The sequence below is a fragment of the Loxodonta africana genome, chromosome 2, assembly GCF_030014295.1.
Source record: "Loxodonta africana isolate mLoxAfr1 chromosome 2, mLoxAfr1.hap2, whole genome shotgun sequence".
Taxonomy (NCBI): Eukaryota; Metazoa; Chordata; class Mammalia; order Proboscidea; family Elephantidae; genus Loxodonta; species Loxodonta africana.
In genome coordinates, this window is record NC_087343.1 from 110,149,807 (window position 1) to 110,163,699 (window position 13,893).

General features: G+C 39.6%; 1 protein-coding gene across 1 annotated transcript in view; it reads right to left on the reverse strand.

Moving 5' to 3' along the window:
• The window catches only part of SLCO4C1 (solute carrier organic anion transporter family member 4C1), a 74,828-nt gene extending 64,165 nt beyond the window's left edge, over positions 1–10,663 (reverse strand). The window contains exons 1-2 of the mRNA XM_003404731.3: positions 10,162–10,663; positions 4,933–5,196 (exon numbers count right to left, since the gene is read on the reverse strand). Coding sequence (XP_003404779.1) covers positions 4,933–5,196; positions 10,162–10,525 — 628 coding nt within the window. The 5' untranslated portion in view covers positions 10,526–10,663. The remainder of the gene's footprint in view (positions 1–4,932; positions 5,197–10,161) is intronic.
• Positions 10,664–13,893: the final 3,230 nt, after the last annotated feature.

Below are 13,893 nucleotides of genomic sequence, written 5' to 3' on the forward strand. Positions count from 1 at the left end.
AACTTTAAATGGTACAGATTTCTTTCATGAGTTTCAAAAATATTAAAAGTTATGTGAATATTTTATTATTAATCAGGTGGGTTATGTTAAAATATGAAATGAAATATGCTATATTATGTTAATGGCATGCTAATATATTGTTAAAATATGTTAAAAGTGACTGCCCAATATGATTTACTTGAAAAAGTCTTGTGACACTCGTTCTCTTGTCAGGCTAACACGTACAAAAATCAGCCCTTAGAAGAATTTATTCTCTTAAATTTAATACTTCCTCCTTCTGCCTCCAATAACAACAAACCAACACTTCCTTTTGAGAAAATTTAGCATTGTCATTCAAAGTCCGATAATCACTTTTAATCCTTAAAACCCCCAAAAAAACTTTGTCTCTATAAATCTTCTCTTTAAAAAAAAAAAAAAATTTCTTCCAACCCTACTTAATTTTTTTACAGGACAATAGAAAATTCAAGCTGTTTTAAAACACACCTTTCTATCTTTTGATAACTCTTAACCTCCTTTTGTGTTATTCTCACACCTGTGGAAATTACATCTGCACCTCATATTTCACATCTGTTTCCTTCTGCTCACTGACTGTATTACTTTAATCTTCTCTTAAAGAGATTCTCTCATTCAAACTGAACATTGACTGGTTTCCCTCAAGCTCAAAACACAATAGCTACCAAAAAAAGCACATAAGAATATATGTTTATTCCCTCATTCAACAACAGAAACCAACAAAATCCCTGTCAAATTAAATGACATGTGTGATTTTAATTAATAAAATAATTTTGTTATGTTACATTACCTAAAAAGATTATACATTTACTTGCTTCAAATTTATTTACAGGAAACTTTAAGCTCATTTGTTTTTCTTTCCCACTTAAATCTGCAGTTTTCTTCTACACAATCCTTAGAGTTAGAGAAATAATTTAGATTTTGGCGTAGATAAGCCCATGCTCACAAAAGTAAATTAATTTACTTGAGTGGACAGGTTATTATATTTTAAAGAAAGTGCAGACTATTACAACTGGCTGCTTGAAATTGGAAAATAAATGTTTCAAATTTCTAAAAGTATTGAGATGATTTGATACAGTTAATAACCTACTAAGTGTAAATAATAACCATAAAAACTTGAAAAACTTAACCAAAGCATAAGACTAGGATTGGTTTTGGCTGTTGCTAACTATCTATAAACACACTACGAAGGCACTTCGTCTCTTATCCTAAGGTTTTTCATCTTAAAAAGAGGGGATTTAGGACTTCCAGCATTCCTTTGCTTCTAAACGTCTGGGTTCCTTTAGATATGTAGTGCAATTTCAGCCCTAAGTTCAGTACCTGTTTTATGCACACTTACCCACACACACCACAGTGACATTTCTGTTAAGAAAAACTTATGAAAGAAAGAACACAAAAATTCAAAATAGAGGCCAGGCATTTTCACACATTAGTGGGACAGTAACTGGTATATCCTTTTCTGGGAGTCAATGTGACGGTATCAAAAATTATACTGAGAAAACCCTTCAACCCAGTATTTGCTCTTCTGGGAATCAATCCTGAAGAACGTCTTGCATATTTACATAAGCATACATGCTTGAAGCTCTATGTTGCAACATTCAATGTATAATATGCATTTCATACTTAACAAATCCAAACCCAGTTTTTGATTTCTACCCTTAATTTTATTCTACCTATATTTTTATATTCTAATGAATGGCCCCACTGACTCAGGTCAAATATTAAGGAGTCATTAAACCCTGGTAGCATAGTGGTTAAGTGCTACGGCTCCTAACCAAAGGGTCGGAAGTTCCAATCCGCAAGGTGCTCCTTGGAAACTCTATGGGGCAGTTCTACTCTGTCCTATAGGGTCGCTACGAGTCGGAATCGACTCGACGGACCTGGGCTTTTTATTTTTCATTCCTCCTTCACAATAAATCCACTAGAAAGTCCTTTCTCTTTTTCCTCTAAAATACATTTAGAATTAGTCATTCGTCTACGTCTCTACCACCACCACCCCAGCCCTAAACATCTTTACCTCTCACTATCGTTCATATAGGGTCGCTATGAGTCGGAATTGACTCGTTTTTTATCGTTCATATAGGGTCGCTATGAGTCGGAATTGACTCGACCGTACTGGGTTTGGTTTTTGGTTTTTATCGTTCAAAGTAAGAAACCGCAAAGTGACTTCTTCCCATTTACTCTTGTTCCTAAGAACCACAGAAGCAAAAGTGATCATTTTAAAACATACATAAGATAATGACACTTCCCTGTTTAAAATCCCTCCATGACTTCCCATCGCACTTGAAATCTAAGTGCCTCCCTCTGATGTCTGCTAGCTTCCCCAAGTTCATCTCATGCCAGGCTCTCCTTAGCTTTGGCGATGCTGGCCAGAAATGACAATACCTAAAACTTACCAAGTTCTTTCCAGCTCCAAGGCCCTTGATCATGCTTCTTTCCACCCTGGAAAGCATCTTTCATGACTGGCTCCTCATGATCCTGTCATCACAAGAGCCTTCTCTGGCCCACATATTTACTCTTTTATAGTATTACATCATACTGTTCATTTCCTTCATACACTCACTTCAATTTTCAATTATCTTTTTTTTTTTTTTTTAATCTCTCCTCACTAGTACGTAAAATTGAGATGGCAGGAAACTGTTTTATTGTTGTTACCCCAGCACTGTGTATAGTCCATCAATAAATAATAGTAATGAGAAAGACAATTAAAAAAAGGGCAAAAAAAAAAAAGTCTGTTGCTGTTAAGTCGATGTTTTCTTTCAGTTGCTGTGAATAAGATTTAGATCCCTGGGTGGTGCAAACAGTTAAGTGCTTGACTGCTAGCTGAAAGATTGATGGTTCGAACCCACCCAGGAGCTGCCTCGGAAGACAGGGCTGTTGATTTCCTTCTGAAAGGTCACAGCCTTGAAAACCCTACTCTGCACACATGGGTCGCAATGAGTCAGAATCGGCTTGACAACAACTACCAACAATAACGAGATATTGTTTATGCTATGAGTCCTGGAGTAACAATTTTATAGATCAGCCAGTTCCTATATCTAATCGACTTCAACTAAAATAATAAAAGGCATCAACTAGGCAGGCAACAAGAATTTGGTGAAAACCTGCATAACTAAGCAGTAATGTATTAGAGATTTATAATCTGGCTTCAGCAATCATCCTAGCTTTACCTCTCGTCACACACATACCTTAATTTGTGGTGATTTCTCTCAGGGAAGTATGAGTTACACAGATTGGCTATAACTCAAGGAGTATGTGGCAAAAGACGAACCATAGACGATTACTGAGGACATATCAGACTTTTGTACTGGAGTAGGGAGGTTCTTTTGGTTTAGATTTTGAGCAATGTTTGCTTACTTCAAGAGCAAAAGTGTATCAGATCAATTGGAAGAGTGAAGGACTAGATGCAGCAAGGAGATTGCCACCTAAATACCAAAAACACGATAACAGCTGTTATCTTACAATCTTACAATCGGTATCATGTTTTCTTGTGTCAGACTAAAATATATAATTTTCCCTACTATTTAGTTTTCAAGGAGCCTTGGTGGTACAGTGGTTAAGTGCCCAGCTGCTCACCGAAAGGTCGGTGATTCAAACTCACCAGGTGCTCTGTGGGAGAAAGATGTGGCAGTCTGCTTCCATAAAAATTACAGCCTTGACACCCTGTGGGGCAGTTGCTATGAGTTAGAACCAACTGCTGGGAAATGGGTTTGCTTATTTCGTTTTCAAAGAGGTTAGATTACAATATATGCTGCAATATGTGCCTTGTTCCCAAAATTTCTCCCAGTGAAATTATGTGCAGTTGGTGGTATCCAATATCGTCCTATCTTCGATGATGTACTAGATTCGACATAAGTGTTCTTTACACTGATACCATTCTTATCTCATTCATTCCAAACACTATTGCATTTTAAAATGCACCCTCTACTCATCTAACCGCTTGCATATTCTATTTTTTTTCCAAAATGAAGCCTGCTTACCTATTAAGTGTCCTTCTAAACCATAAAAAAAATTTTTTTTATACTGCATAATATATACTTTGTTATTTTTTTTTTCTATTTGTTGTCATTCTATAATTCAGAAATTGGGGTCAATTAATTTTAGCAGTAATTTTCAATATTAACATAAATATGATGATCTCATCTTTTTAAGAAATGACACAGAGCAGCAGGACCCAATTCTCCTTTCTCTTCCTACTCTAAGCTGTTTCTTCATATAGCTAACATCTGAAAGTGTCTGAATTTGTAACCCTCTGGTTTTGTTCTACATTACTTCAACATTTGCTATGAATAGTTCTGGGAAGGACAATAAAAATGCTAAGATCTACTGTCATAAGTACACGACTCTTTGAAAATAAAGTAGGAATATAAATAATCACATTTCCTTTTTGAAATTTTGAATAATGCACTTCTTCATCTAACCAGAGCAGCACTTTGGGCAAATCACGAAGCTCTGTGTCTTTAAACTAGAGAGCCCAAAATGAGCTAGTTTCAGCTCTTAGGAAAAGCTTCACTCCTTCTATAAACTTCCCGACTCAGATATCAGCACCTCCAGGAGGCAATGCTATATGCACAGTAAATAAAATCACAAAGGGAAAAAACTAGATCTCAATACTCAATGAGGTCACAATACCTGCAAAGGAAAGGAGGTCACCTCTTTGGGAAGAGGATTGTATAATACGGAGAAGGAGAAGAAGATTAACAATGTGGAGAGCCACTGAAGGGATGAATACTGCACAGCCTGTCTCTGTAATCCCCTACCTCACACAGTTCACATCAGGAGCAAAGCAGTGAGCAGTGGAAGATACTTAAACCTTCTCTCCACTTACCTGTACCAATACATTGCAGTATAGACTTAATGACCTACTTTTGTACTACTTCTGTAGATTAAAACAAAACAAGCAAAAGAACAGAAACTTACCTTCAAAAATGGACCCCAGTTGATAAGCACCACTAAAAAAGTGTGGCAAGGAAAATACAAGTGCTCCCAGTCCTATCATAAAAGATGCAAATGCAAGCCATCTTGGTTTGTGTCCTCTCTCACCCAAGAACGATATGAATACAGACAACACACAGAATGAGATATCATAGCTTGATGAAATCAGGCCCGTCAGGGAACTCTTCATTTCATAGCGCTTCTCAATAGTAGAAATGCTAATGTTTACTAGGCCATTGACTATAATACCTAAAAGAGAAAAAAGGAAATTTGTGTGCATTATTGCAACTTTATCATATAGATTGTGGTTATTAATACAATGTACTAAAGTTTGATTTTTCCATTTCTTTTGATACTTTTAAATGGACCTATGTAAAAAAACCTCAAAGTTGCAAAGTTATACAACTCCAACATACTTTCTTGAAAATCACAGTTCACTTTTAAATTGCACACTTGTGAATTTTCAGGGGCTGTTCAAAATCACCAGCAGCCTCACAGGAGAAAGATGTGGTAGTCGGCTTCCGTAAAGATTTACAGCTTTGGAAACCCTATGGGGTTGTTATGAATCGGAATTGCCTCGATGGCAGGGGTTTTTTTGCAGGGGAAACAAAATTAATACATGCTACACATTAAGCTGTAGTTAAGTGGGCCTAATTTGTTTTTCTTTAAATGACAAACACAAAATCAGACTGGAAAAGTTCCATGAAGCCAAGGTGCTAGGGAGTTTCAAATGTGGCAGGCTCCCACCAGCCTCACTTGGGAAAGTATAAGTACAGGCGACCCCACAGGTCATTAGAGCAATGCTTAGCTGCTTCCCAAACTACTTAGTCCTTAAACATATTTATTTATGAAAGAAATTACCTTGGCCTGGTCTTAACAAAGGTGAAACTGACTTGTCAAATCTCTTTTATTCTAACACTCTTATAGAAGTTAAAATTATCATTTAAAAGATTCTGGAACAAAAGTAAACATAAACTAAGAGTTTTATTTCAACAACTGGCATTCTAAATTGTATACAGTGTAAAAGCAAAAAAAAAAAAGAAAAGAAAAAACCTATTTCATCTACTCATTTAATTATTATAACTATATGGAGGAATAAAAGGATGAAAATCCAATTTTAACTGACAACAAAAATGTTCTGTCCAGATAAAGGTTAAATTTACAGGAATTTAAAGTTACCAAAAAATAAAAAGCATTTGATCAAATTATAAATTTTTAAACTAGTTATCCCTTTTTAGATATCATGAATTTTTTTTCATTCATTAATTAATAGGAAGAGTATGCACTAGCCAACAATCTGTTGAAATTTTGCTTTATCAAGACTTGAACTGAAAATAAATTTCTAGAAAGGTGATATAACAGGCTTCATAAATCCTAATGTGATTTTTAGTTTTATGCCAGTTTAGTAAGTCTATTAAGAAGCTCCGGTGGCACAGTGGTTAAGTGCTTAGCTGCTAACCTATAGGTTAGCTTACTGTACGTTTGGTGGTTCCAACGCTCCAGCTGCTCCATGGGGGAAAGATACGGCAGCCTGCTTCCATAAAGATTACAGTCTTGGAAGCCCTATGGTGCAGTTCTACTCTGTACTATAGGGTTATAATGAGTCAAAATCGATTCAACAGGAATGGAGAGGATAAACCAAATTATAATTCCTGAAGTTTTAAAATAAAGTATCTAAGGTATCTAGGAATGACACTTTTATAAGGAGATTAAATTATCTGAGAATAGGAAAATCTCTCTAACCAAAAGTCAGCTCCCCAACACACCTTCCATACTGACTAAAAGTCAGTCATCAGAAATCAATGCCTGTGTGGTAAAACTTTTTTTTTGGAAAAACTAAATTAATAAATTCCCCTGGAAGAAATAGCACATTAAGCCTGTTAACCACAAAGTGAATTTTATGCTCCCAAGATCCGAAAGCTCTGCTTAAAGACTAACTACCTCCATAATTACTCTAACATACTACATGCTATATCTCTACTGTAAATGCATGAAAACTGGAGGCACATTAGGAAATTAAGTACAAAGAGAAACCCTGTTTGTTCATTTGAGAAATGCTGAGTTAGATAAGTTAATTTGATGTATTTTTTCCCTCATTATAAAAACCCAACCCATTGCGGTCGAGTTGATTTCAACTCACAGTGATCCCATGTGTTACTGAGTAGAACTGCTCCACAGGGTTTTCCCGACTCTAATCTTTATGGAAGCAAATCACCAGGCCTTTCTTCTGCAGTGCTGCTGGTGGGTTTGAACTGGTAGTTAGCAATCGCAGACCATTTGTGACACCTAGTGACCGTTTGCCCCATTAAATTCCTATTAACATACCATGCAAACAGTCTCCCCAAGAAACGTATTTGAGATACCTGGCAACAATGTTTTCAGACATTTGAATTAAACATAAACATGAATGAATTTGTTATGTCACTTTCATCTATGATTATGTTTCTTAAATTGAGAAACTCTGAGTCGGAATTGACTTGATGGCAATGGGTTTTTGGGAATATGCAGCTTCAGACTAAACCTGATACATATTTCTACAGTGTCAATTATATTGGATAATAATTTTAAACAATGTTTTCATGTTAAATATAAAATGATATATTCTGGAGTAATACTGAATTTTCAAATAACTTAAGAGAAGACACAGATAAGAAATTTTCCACTTCTTTGAACTACATATTCTTGACATTAATACATTTCACAATCACTGTTTTTGTCCAAGATGAAGACACCGATTAAAAGTGAGCTTTGGTGGGGACAAGTACAGTGGAAATAACTCGTTAGCACAAAACTACCTTTAGTAAAGGAATTGTGGTTGACGTGCAATCAACGAATATTTATGTAACACCTAACATGGTGGAAAGCAAAGGGCAATGGGTTCCTTGGAAGGGAGTAGCAGGGATAAGAATAGAAAGTGCGCCTTTAGATGCAGATTTTTTCTTAATCTAAAAAACAGCAACTTCCAATCCCTCCCCCCCCAAAATTTCCTAGGTTGCATCCTTTCCCATTAGTCTTCTATTGACTCATCTTTACAAAATATTTTGAGATTTTGATTCGAGAGACCAAAAATCTCTGTTGTTAGGTGCCAGTGAGTCAGATCCAACTCATAGCGACCCTATGTACCATAGAATGAAACACTGCCCGGTCCTGGGCCATCCTCACAATCGTTGCTATGTTTGAGCCTGTTGCTGCAGCTACTGTGTCAATCTATCACCTTGAGGGTCTTCCTCTTTTTTGATGACCCTCTAGTTTACCAAACATGATGTCCTTCTCCAGGGACTGGTTCCTTCTGATAACATGCCCAAAATACATAAAATGAAGTCACACTATCCTTGCTTCTAAGGAGCATTCTGGTTGCACTTCTTCCAAGACAGATTTGTTCATTCTTCTGGCAATCCATGATATATTCAATATTCTTCACCAGCACCATAATTCAAAGGTATCAATTTTTTTTTCTGTCTTCCTTATTCATTGTCCAGATTTCACATGCATATGAGGTGGTTGAAAGTACCATGACTTGGGTCAGGCACAGCTTAGTCCTCAAAGTGACATCTTTGTTTTTTAAAACTAAAAAGAGGTCTTCTTTGTCATTTGATTTCTTGACTGCTGCTTCCATGGGCACCGATTGTGGATCCAAGTAAAAAGAAATCCATGACAACTTCAATATTTTCTCCATTTATCACGATGTCACTCATTGGTCCAGATGTGAGGATTTTTATTTTATATTGAGGTATAATCCACACTGAAAGCTGCAGACTTTGATCTTCATCAGTAAGTGCTTCAAATTCTCTTCACTTTCAGCAAGAAAGCATCTGCATGTCACAGGTTATTAATGAGTCTTCTTCCAATCCTGATGCCCCATTCTTCATATAGTCCAGTTTCTCGGATTATCTGCTCAGCACACAGACTAAGTAATCTTATACTCACCTTTCCTGATTTTAAACCACACGGTATCCCCTTGTTCTGTTCAAATAACTGCCTCTTGGCAGTTGGTTGGGCTGGGGTATATGCACAGGGTCCGCCTGAGCACAATTAAGTGTTCTTAATTAGTCTCTACATACCATCAAACTAACCTTCAGCATGTTCTTCAAAATACTGCACTTCGTGCCTACCTCTCCCCAGTTTATCACTCTCCTGTTTCTTCCCAATTCTTTCACCCCCTGTATTAGAGGCACCACCTCAAGCAGCTTTTGCCTTCTCTATGCTTTCTTCCAAGTAGTCCTGGTGGCACAGTGGCTAAGCCCTCTGCTGCTAACTGAAAGGTGGACAGTTCAAACCCACCAGCTGCTCTGCAGGAGAAAGATGTGGCAGTCTGCTTCCATATAGATTTACAACCTTGGAAACCCTACGGGGCAGTTCTACTCTGTCCTATAGGGTCACTATCAGAGTCAGAATGGACTTGATGGCAACAGGTTTTTCAGGTTATGCTTTCTTCCACAGGGGTCATTCTCCCTCTACCAGAATATCACTCCTCTTCCAAACATTACTTAGATTACAACCTCCTCAGGGTATAAACCTGCGCTTAATCTGTCCCTCCCAAGAGAATGTAAAAGAGCTTCGTGAACAAAACAGATTACTGTGGAACTCCTTTGTGACTGAATGGCTAATAAAGCCTGAAACTTTGACAACGCCTGAAGCCTTTCTTAATTTACTCAGTGGGTTCCACTTGTGCTCACATACCCCTCAAACTATCCACAAAACATTAATGCTTATTTCTAATCTATACTATATATGTAAAATACAGTTATCCTCTGAAGAATTGCCCAACTCTCTTTTGTAAAAGTATCAACTCTTTAGTGCCAGAAACGATTTCAAAATCCCTTTAGTATGGAATTCAGAAAAACGTAAGCTTTGTGATACGGAACGGATTTCCCCAGGGGATACGGTCGCCAAAGGCTGAGTCCTACTTTTCACGTTGTCTGGAGGAATCGAATCTGCTAACCTGAGGTCGAACAACAACAACAACAAAAAAAAAGCAGAAAAAGCTCGTATAGCAAGACTTAGATCTTGCAGTAAAAGAGAAGCCCAAACGCTCAAATGCGGAAAAGTGAACTTGGTTGGCTGAAGTGCTGTGAGCGTTTGCACGTTCCAAGCCCTGGCCCGCCTGCAGCGCCTGCGGACTCCGGTGGACTTCCCCGCACCTGCCCTCTGCCGGTTACCCCTCACCAGCTCTCCGCTTGCCCAACGCCCTCTCCAGCGAGCGCTGGACTTTACCTTGCGTAAGGGCCAGAAGGCAGTAGTGAAGCAGGTAGCCCCGGGGCGTGTTGCACCGCTGGAGGCATTCGGGGTGGAAGTTCCCCCATCCGCAGGGCCCCTCCTCAAACTCCGACAGCGAAAGTGGCCTGGGTCGCTTTTGGGAGGCAGGTGGAGTTCCTGGAAGAGATGGAGGAGTATGTGGCTCTTGTGGCTCCGGTGGCTTCTGGGGCCCCTGAGGCTCCCGCAGCTGCGAATCCTCTTTCTGCGTGTCGGAGGGCAAGGCAGAGACCTCGATCTGAGAGGGCGATGCAGACAAACGGCGCGGGGTGTCGGGGCTGGAGGGGACGAAAGCCGGGTTCTCGATGCCTTTGGCGTCCCTCATGGTCAGGATGGGTTCTCTCGGCTCCAGTGCCTCGGAGCAGCAGAAAACCAGAACCGGCTTTAGCTCCTCCCATGTACAGGTGACAGCGCCCCCATGCGGAACCAATCCGACCCCTGCCGCCTCCCTTCTAAGGTTCTTGCCGCCGCCGCCGGGACCCGCCTCTGTGAGCGCACCGCCGCCCTGAGCGCCTTAGCGCCCGGCGCGCGGCCGCCCTGAGCGCCCAGCACAGGTACAGTTGGCGCTCCGCCGCGCATTACCTGTCGCCGCTGGGGCCAACCGGAATGCACAGCGTGGGCGTGTGGTCCGGCAGTGGCCAGCTGAGAGAGCAAAGCCCCGAGCCCGCCCTTGGCCGGCGCCCTAGCCCAACTGCCCAGGGACCCTATCCAATCGTTCAACCCCCGCCCCCACTACCCCGCTCAGGGACTGGGAGCAAACAGGTTGTCGGAGTCTGGTGGCCGAAAGCTCCCCATGGGTGCTGACACGAAAGCGCTAAGCACAGTTGCATCAGGAGATCGTTCAAGAAAATATCACGCAGTTTTTTTCTTTTGCTGCTTACTAAACCAGGCTGACTTCAGGAATCAAGCAGCCAAAGGAACAATCCTTTGGATTCCTTGAGCATCCTCATAAGACTTTTACCTGTCATCGTTCCTAGAAATGTATTCTCCCCGCCCCCCACCACCGTCATTAACAGCACAGCACAACTGCCATTTTGGTTTTGCTTCCCCAAAACTGAGGGAGTAGAAATTAAGAAAGTTTAAAAACTTATACGGCATTCTCCCTGATGAATTGTGCATATCTAAGATCAACAATGCTCATAATTATGTAAATAATTTCTACCTGGAGTAAGTAGCAAGAACACTTTGAAGAACTGACCACAATTAAGTGATAAAACCAAGAAACCAAACCCACTGCAGTCGGGTTGATTCCAACTCATAGTGACCCTATAAGACAGAGTAGAACTGCTCCCTAGGGCTTCCAAGGAGGGCCTGGTGAATTTGAACTGCCACCCTTTTGGTTAGCAGTAGTAGCTCTTAACCACTACACCAATTAGGTGATAGTGGTTACAATTAATTCATTCATCAATTAAGTATTTCCTTGATCCCAAACATTGTCATCCAGAGGTACCAAAGTAAGAGAAACTGACAAATATCCTACCTTCATAGTATTTAGATTCTAATAGAGATTGTTATCATTTGGTTACTCTCTAGACAATCTCAACTGATGCCGATCCCTTATGTGCTGAGTATGACTGCTCCATTGGGTTTCCAAGGCCGTGACCTTTCAGAAACAGTGTCTTCCAAGGCCATCTTCCAGCTAGTAAGCTTGAGTGCTTATCTGTTTGTTCCACTCAAGGACTCCTTAATAGGGAGAGATAGACTGTAAGTGATAAATATGTAGCATACGGCACAGTGATAAGTACTATGGAGAAAAGTAAGGCAGGGACAGGAGTAGAGAGTGTTTGTTTTGGGGTGTGTGATGCGTTTTAAATAAAGCAGTCAAGGAAGTCTCATTGAAAAGGTGATATTTGAGAAAGACCTGAATTATGTGCGAGAGAGAGCCTTGTGTATTGGAGATATAGTTTGGCTGGTATGGAATGAGTTGGTCGAAAGCAGTAGTAGTAGAGGGCAAAAGTAAAGGGGCAGAGGCAGGGGCAGATAACCCAGTAAGCAAGGTAAGCACAGGCTTATTTGTTCTTACTTTCTGATCTGTAGTGAACAATTTCACATGTTTTCACCACATTTGGAATTATTCACTACAGATTAGAAAGTAAGCACAAGTAAGCTTGTGCTTACCTTGCTGACTATATAATCTGTCCCTGTCAAATAAAAACCCTGTCAGGGACTGTAAATTTTAAAAGAGGCTTCAATTCTGTAGGAAGGTGCTGTGGGGTTGAGAGAGAGAGGCAGATATCAGCCATACCTAGAAGCTGAATCTTTGATGGGGTGAAAAATTGTGAAATTGTTCACTGCAGATGATCTGGTAAACAAGATAAGCACAGTCCTTACCTTGCCCATTGGGTAATCTACTCCTGGGCAGAGATGAAGTGGGGCAGAAATGACTGGAAGGAGATGGTAAATACTTTAAAGCCCAAAACCGAACCCATTCCTGTGGAGTCAATTTTGACTCATAATGACCTTGAAAGACAGAGTAGAACTGCCCCATAGGGTTTCCAAGCCTGTATATTTTCACAGAAGCAGACTGCCACATCTTTCTTCTGCAGAGATCATATAGATTTTGTTTTTTATTGTGAGTGAAACGGGAAGGTTTGAGAAGAGGAGTTACATGAGCTGGCTTGGGTTTTCAAAGTCTCTCTCCTCCTCTTCTACAGATATACTAATATATCCCAAAGGAATATGCTTTAAGCAAAGAAGTTTCTATAACTATATATCAAGCTCTCAGAATGTTTATCATTGCCTAAGTTAAGTGTTTATTCCAATAAGGAAAGCAACACCTGTTTCTTTTTGCTGTGTACTCAGGGTTACACACACATTGCTGTTATGCTTTACAAAACTGGAGCGTGGTAGGGAAGTCCCCAATCTAATTATTAATAAATAATCTCAAAGTAATATTACTGGACTACCTTTAGTAAGCTTTATGGAGATCTCAGATGTCACTGGATACCACACTGCTGTATTATATTATTTTCAGTATACTAGTACTAGTAGTCATTTATAAGGGTCCTTTCACTAAGTTAGAGAACTTCACCAAATATTAATATCAAGTTCTGGAGAGAGTTTTTAAGTATTGCTGTCTTCATTTAACACTTAGCCTATGGACTAACCAAAAAGCTATTTCCAGGTTCAGTGCCTCTGCCTCTTGAGTAGAAATGATTTAGTCCTACATGATAGTCATAGCCAAACGTGGTCTTAAACCCAGAGAAGAAAATAAGGAAATTGAAAGATTATCTCCTTCTCTTGAAACAAGGTGGTTTTATTCCTTCTAACTGTGGATACCAGACTCATTTAAGGTAGCCTACAGCAATGTTTTCAAACACTGCTACTTCATTAAAAAGAAAACTGGAATCCACAAGAAAATATCACAGTGCATGGCATAATATACTAAGCCCTGTTTTGTGAAACTTGTTTCAATTATGTATGTTCTAGGTACTGGGCTGAGGGATTGAGATATAAAATGCATGTCTAACTTTGAATAACATTCTATTTCCTTTCAGTCAAAAAAGGTTTGGAAAACACTGACACAGAACTTGGGGACAGAACAGAAGCAGGAACTAACATTTTTTAAGTGTCTGCTATATGTCCTATTATGGATTGATTTGTGTCCCCCCAAAATATGTGTTGTAATACCTAACCCCTGTATCTGTGGTTCAGAGCCCTGGTGGCAAACCGGTTAATAGCCTGGATGCTAAC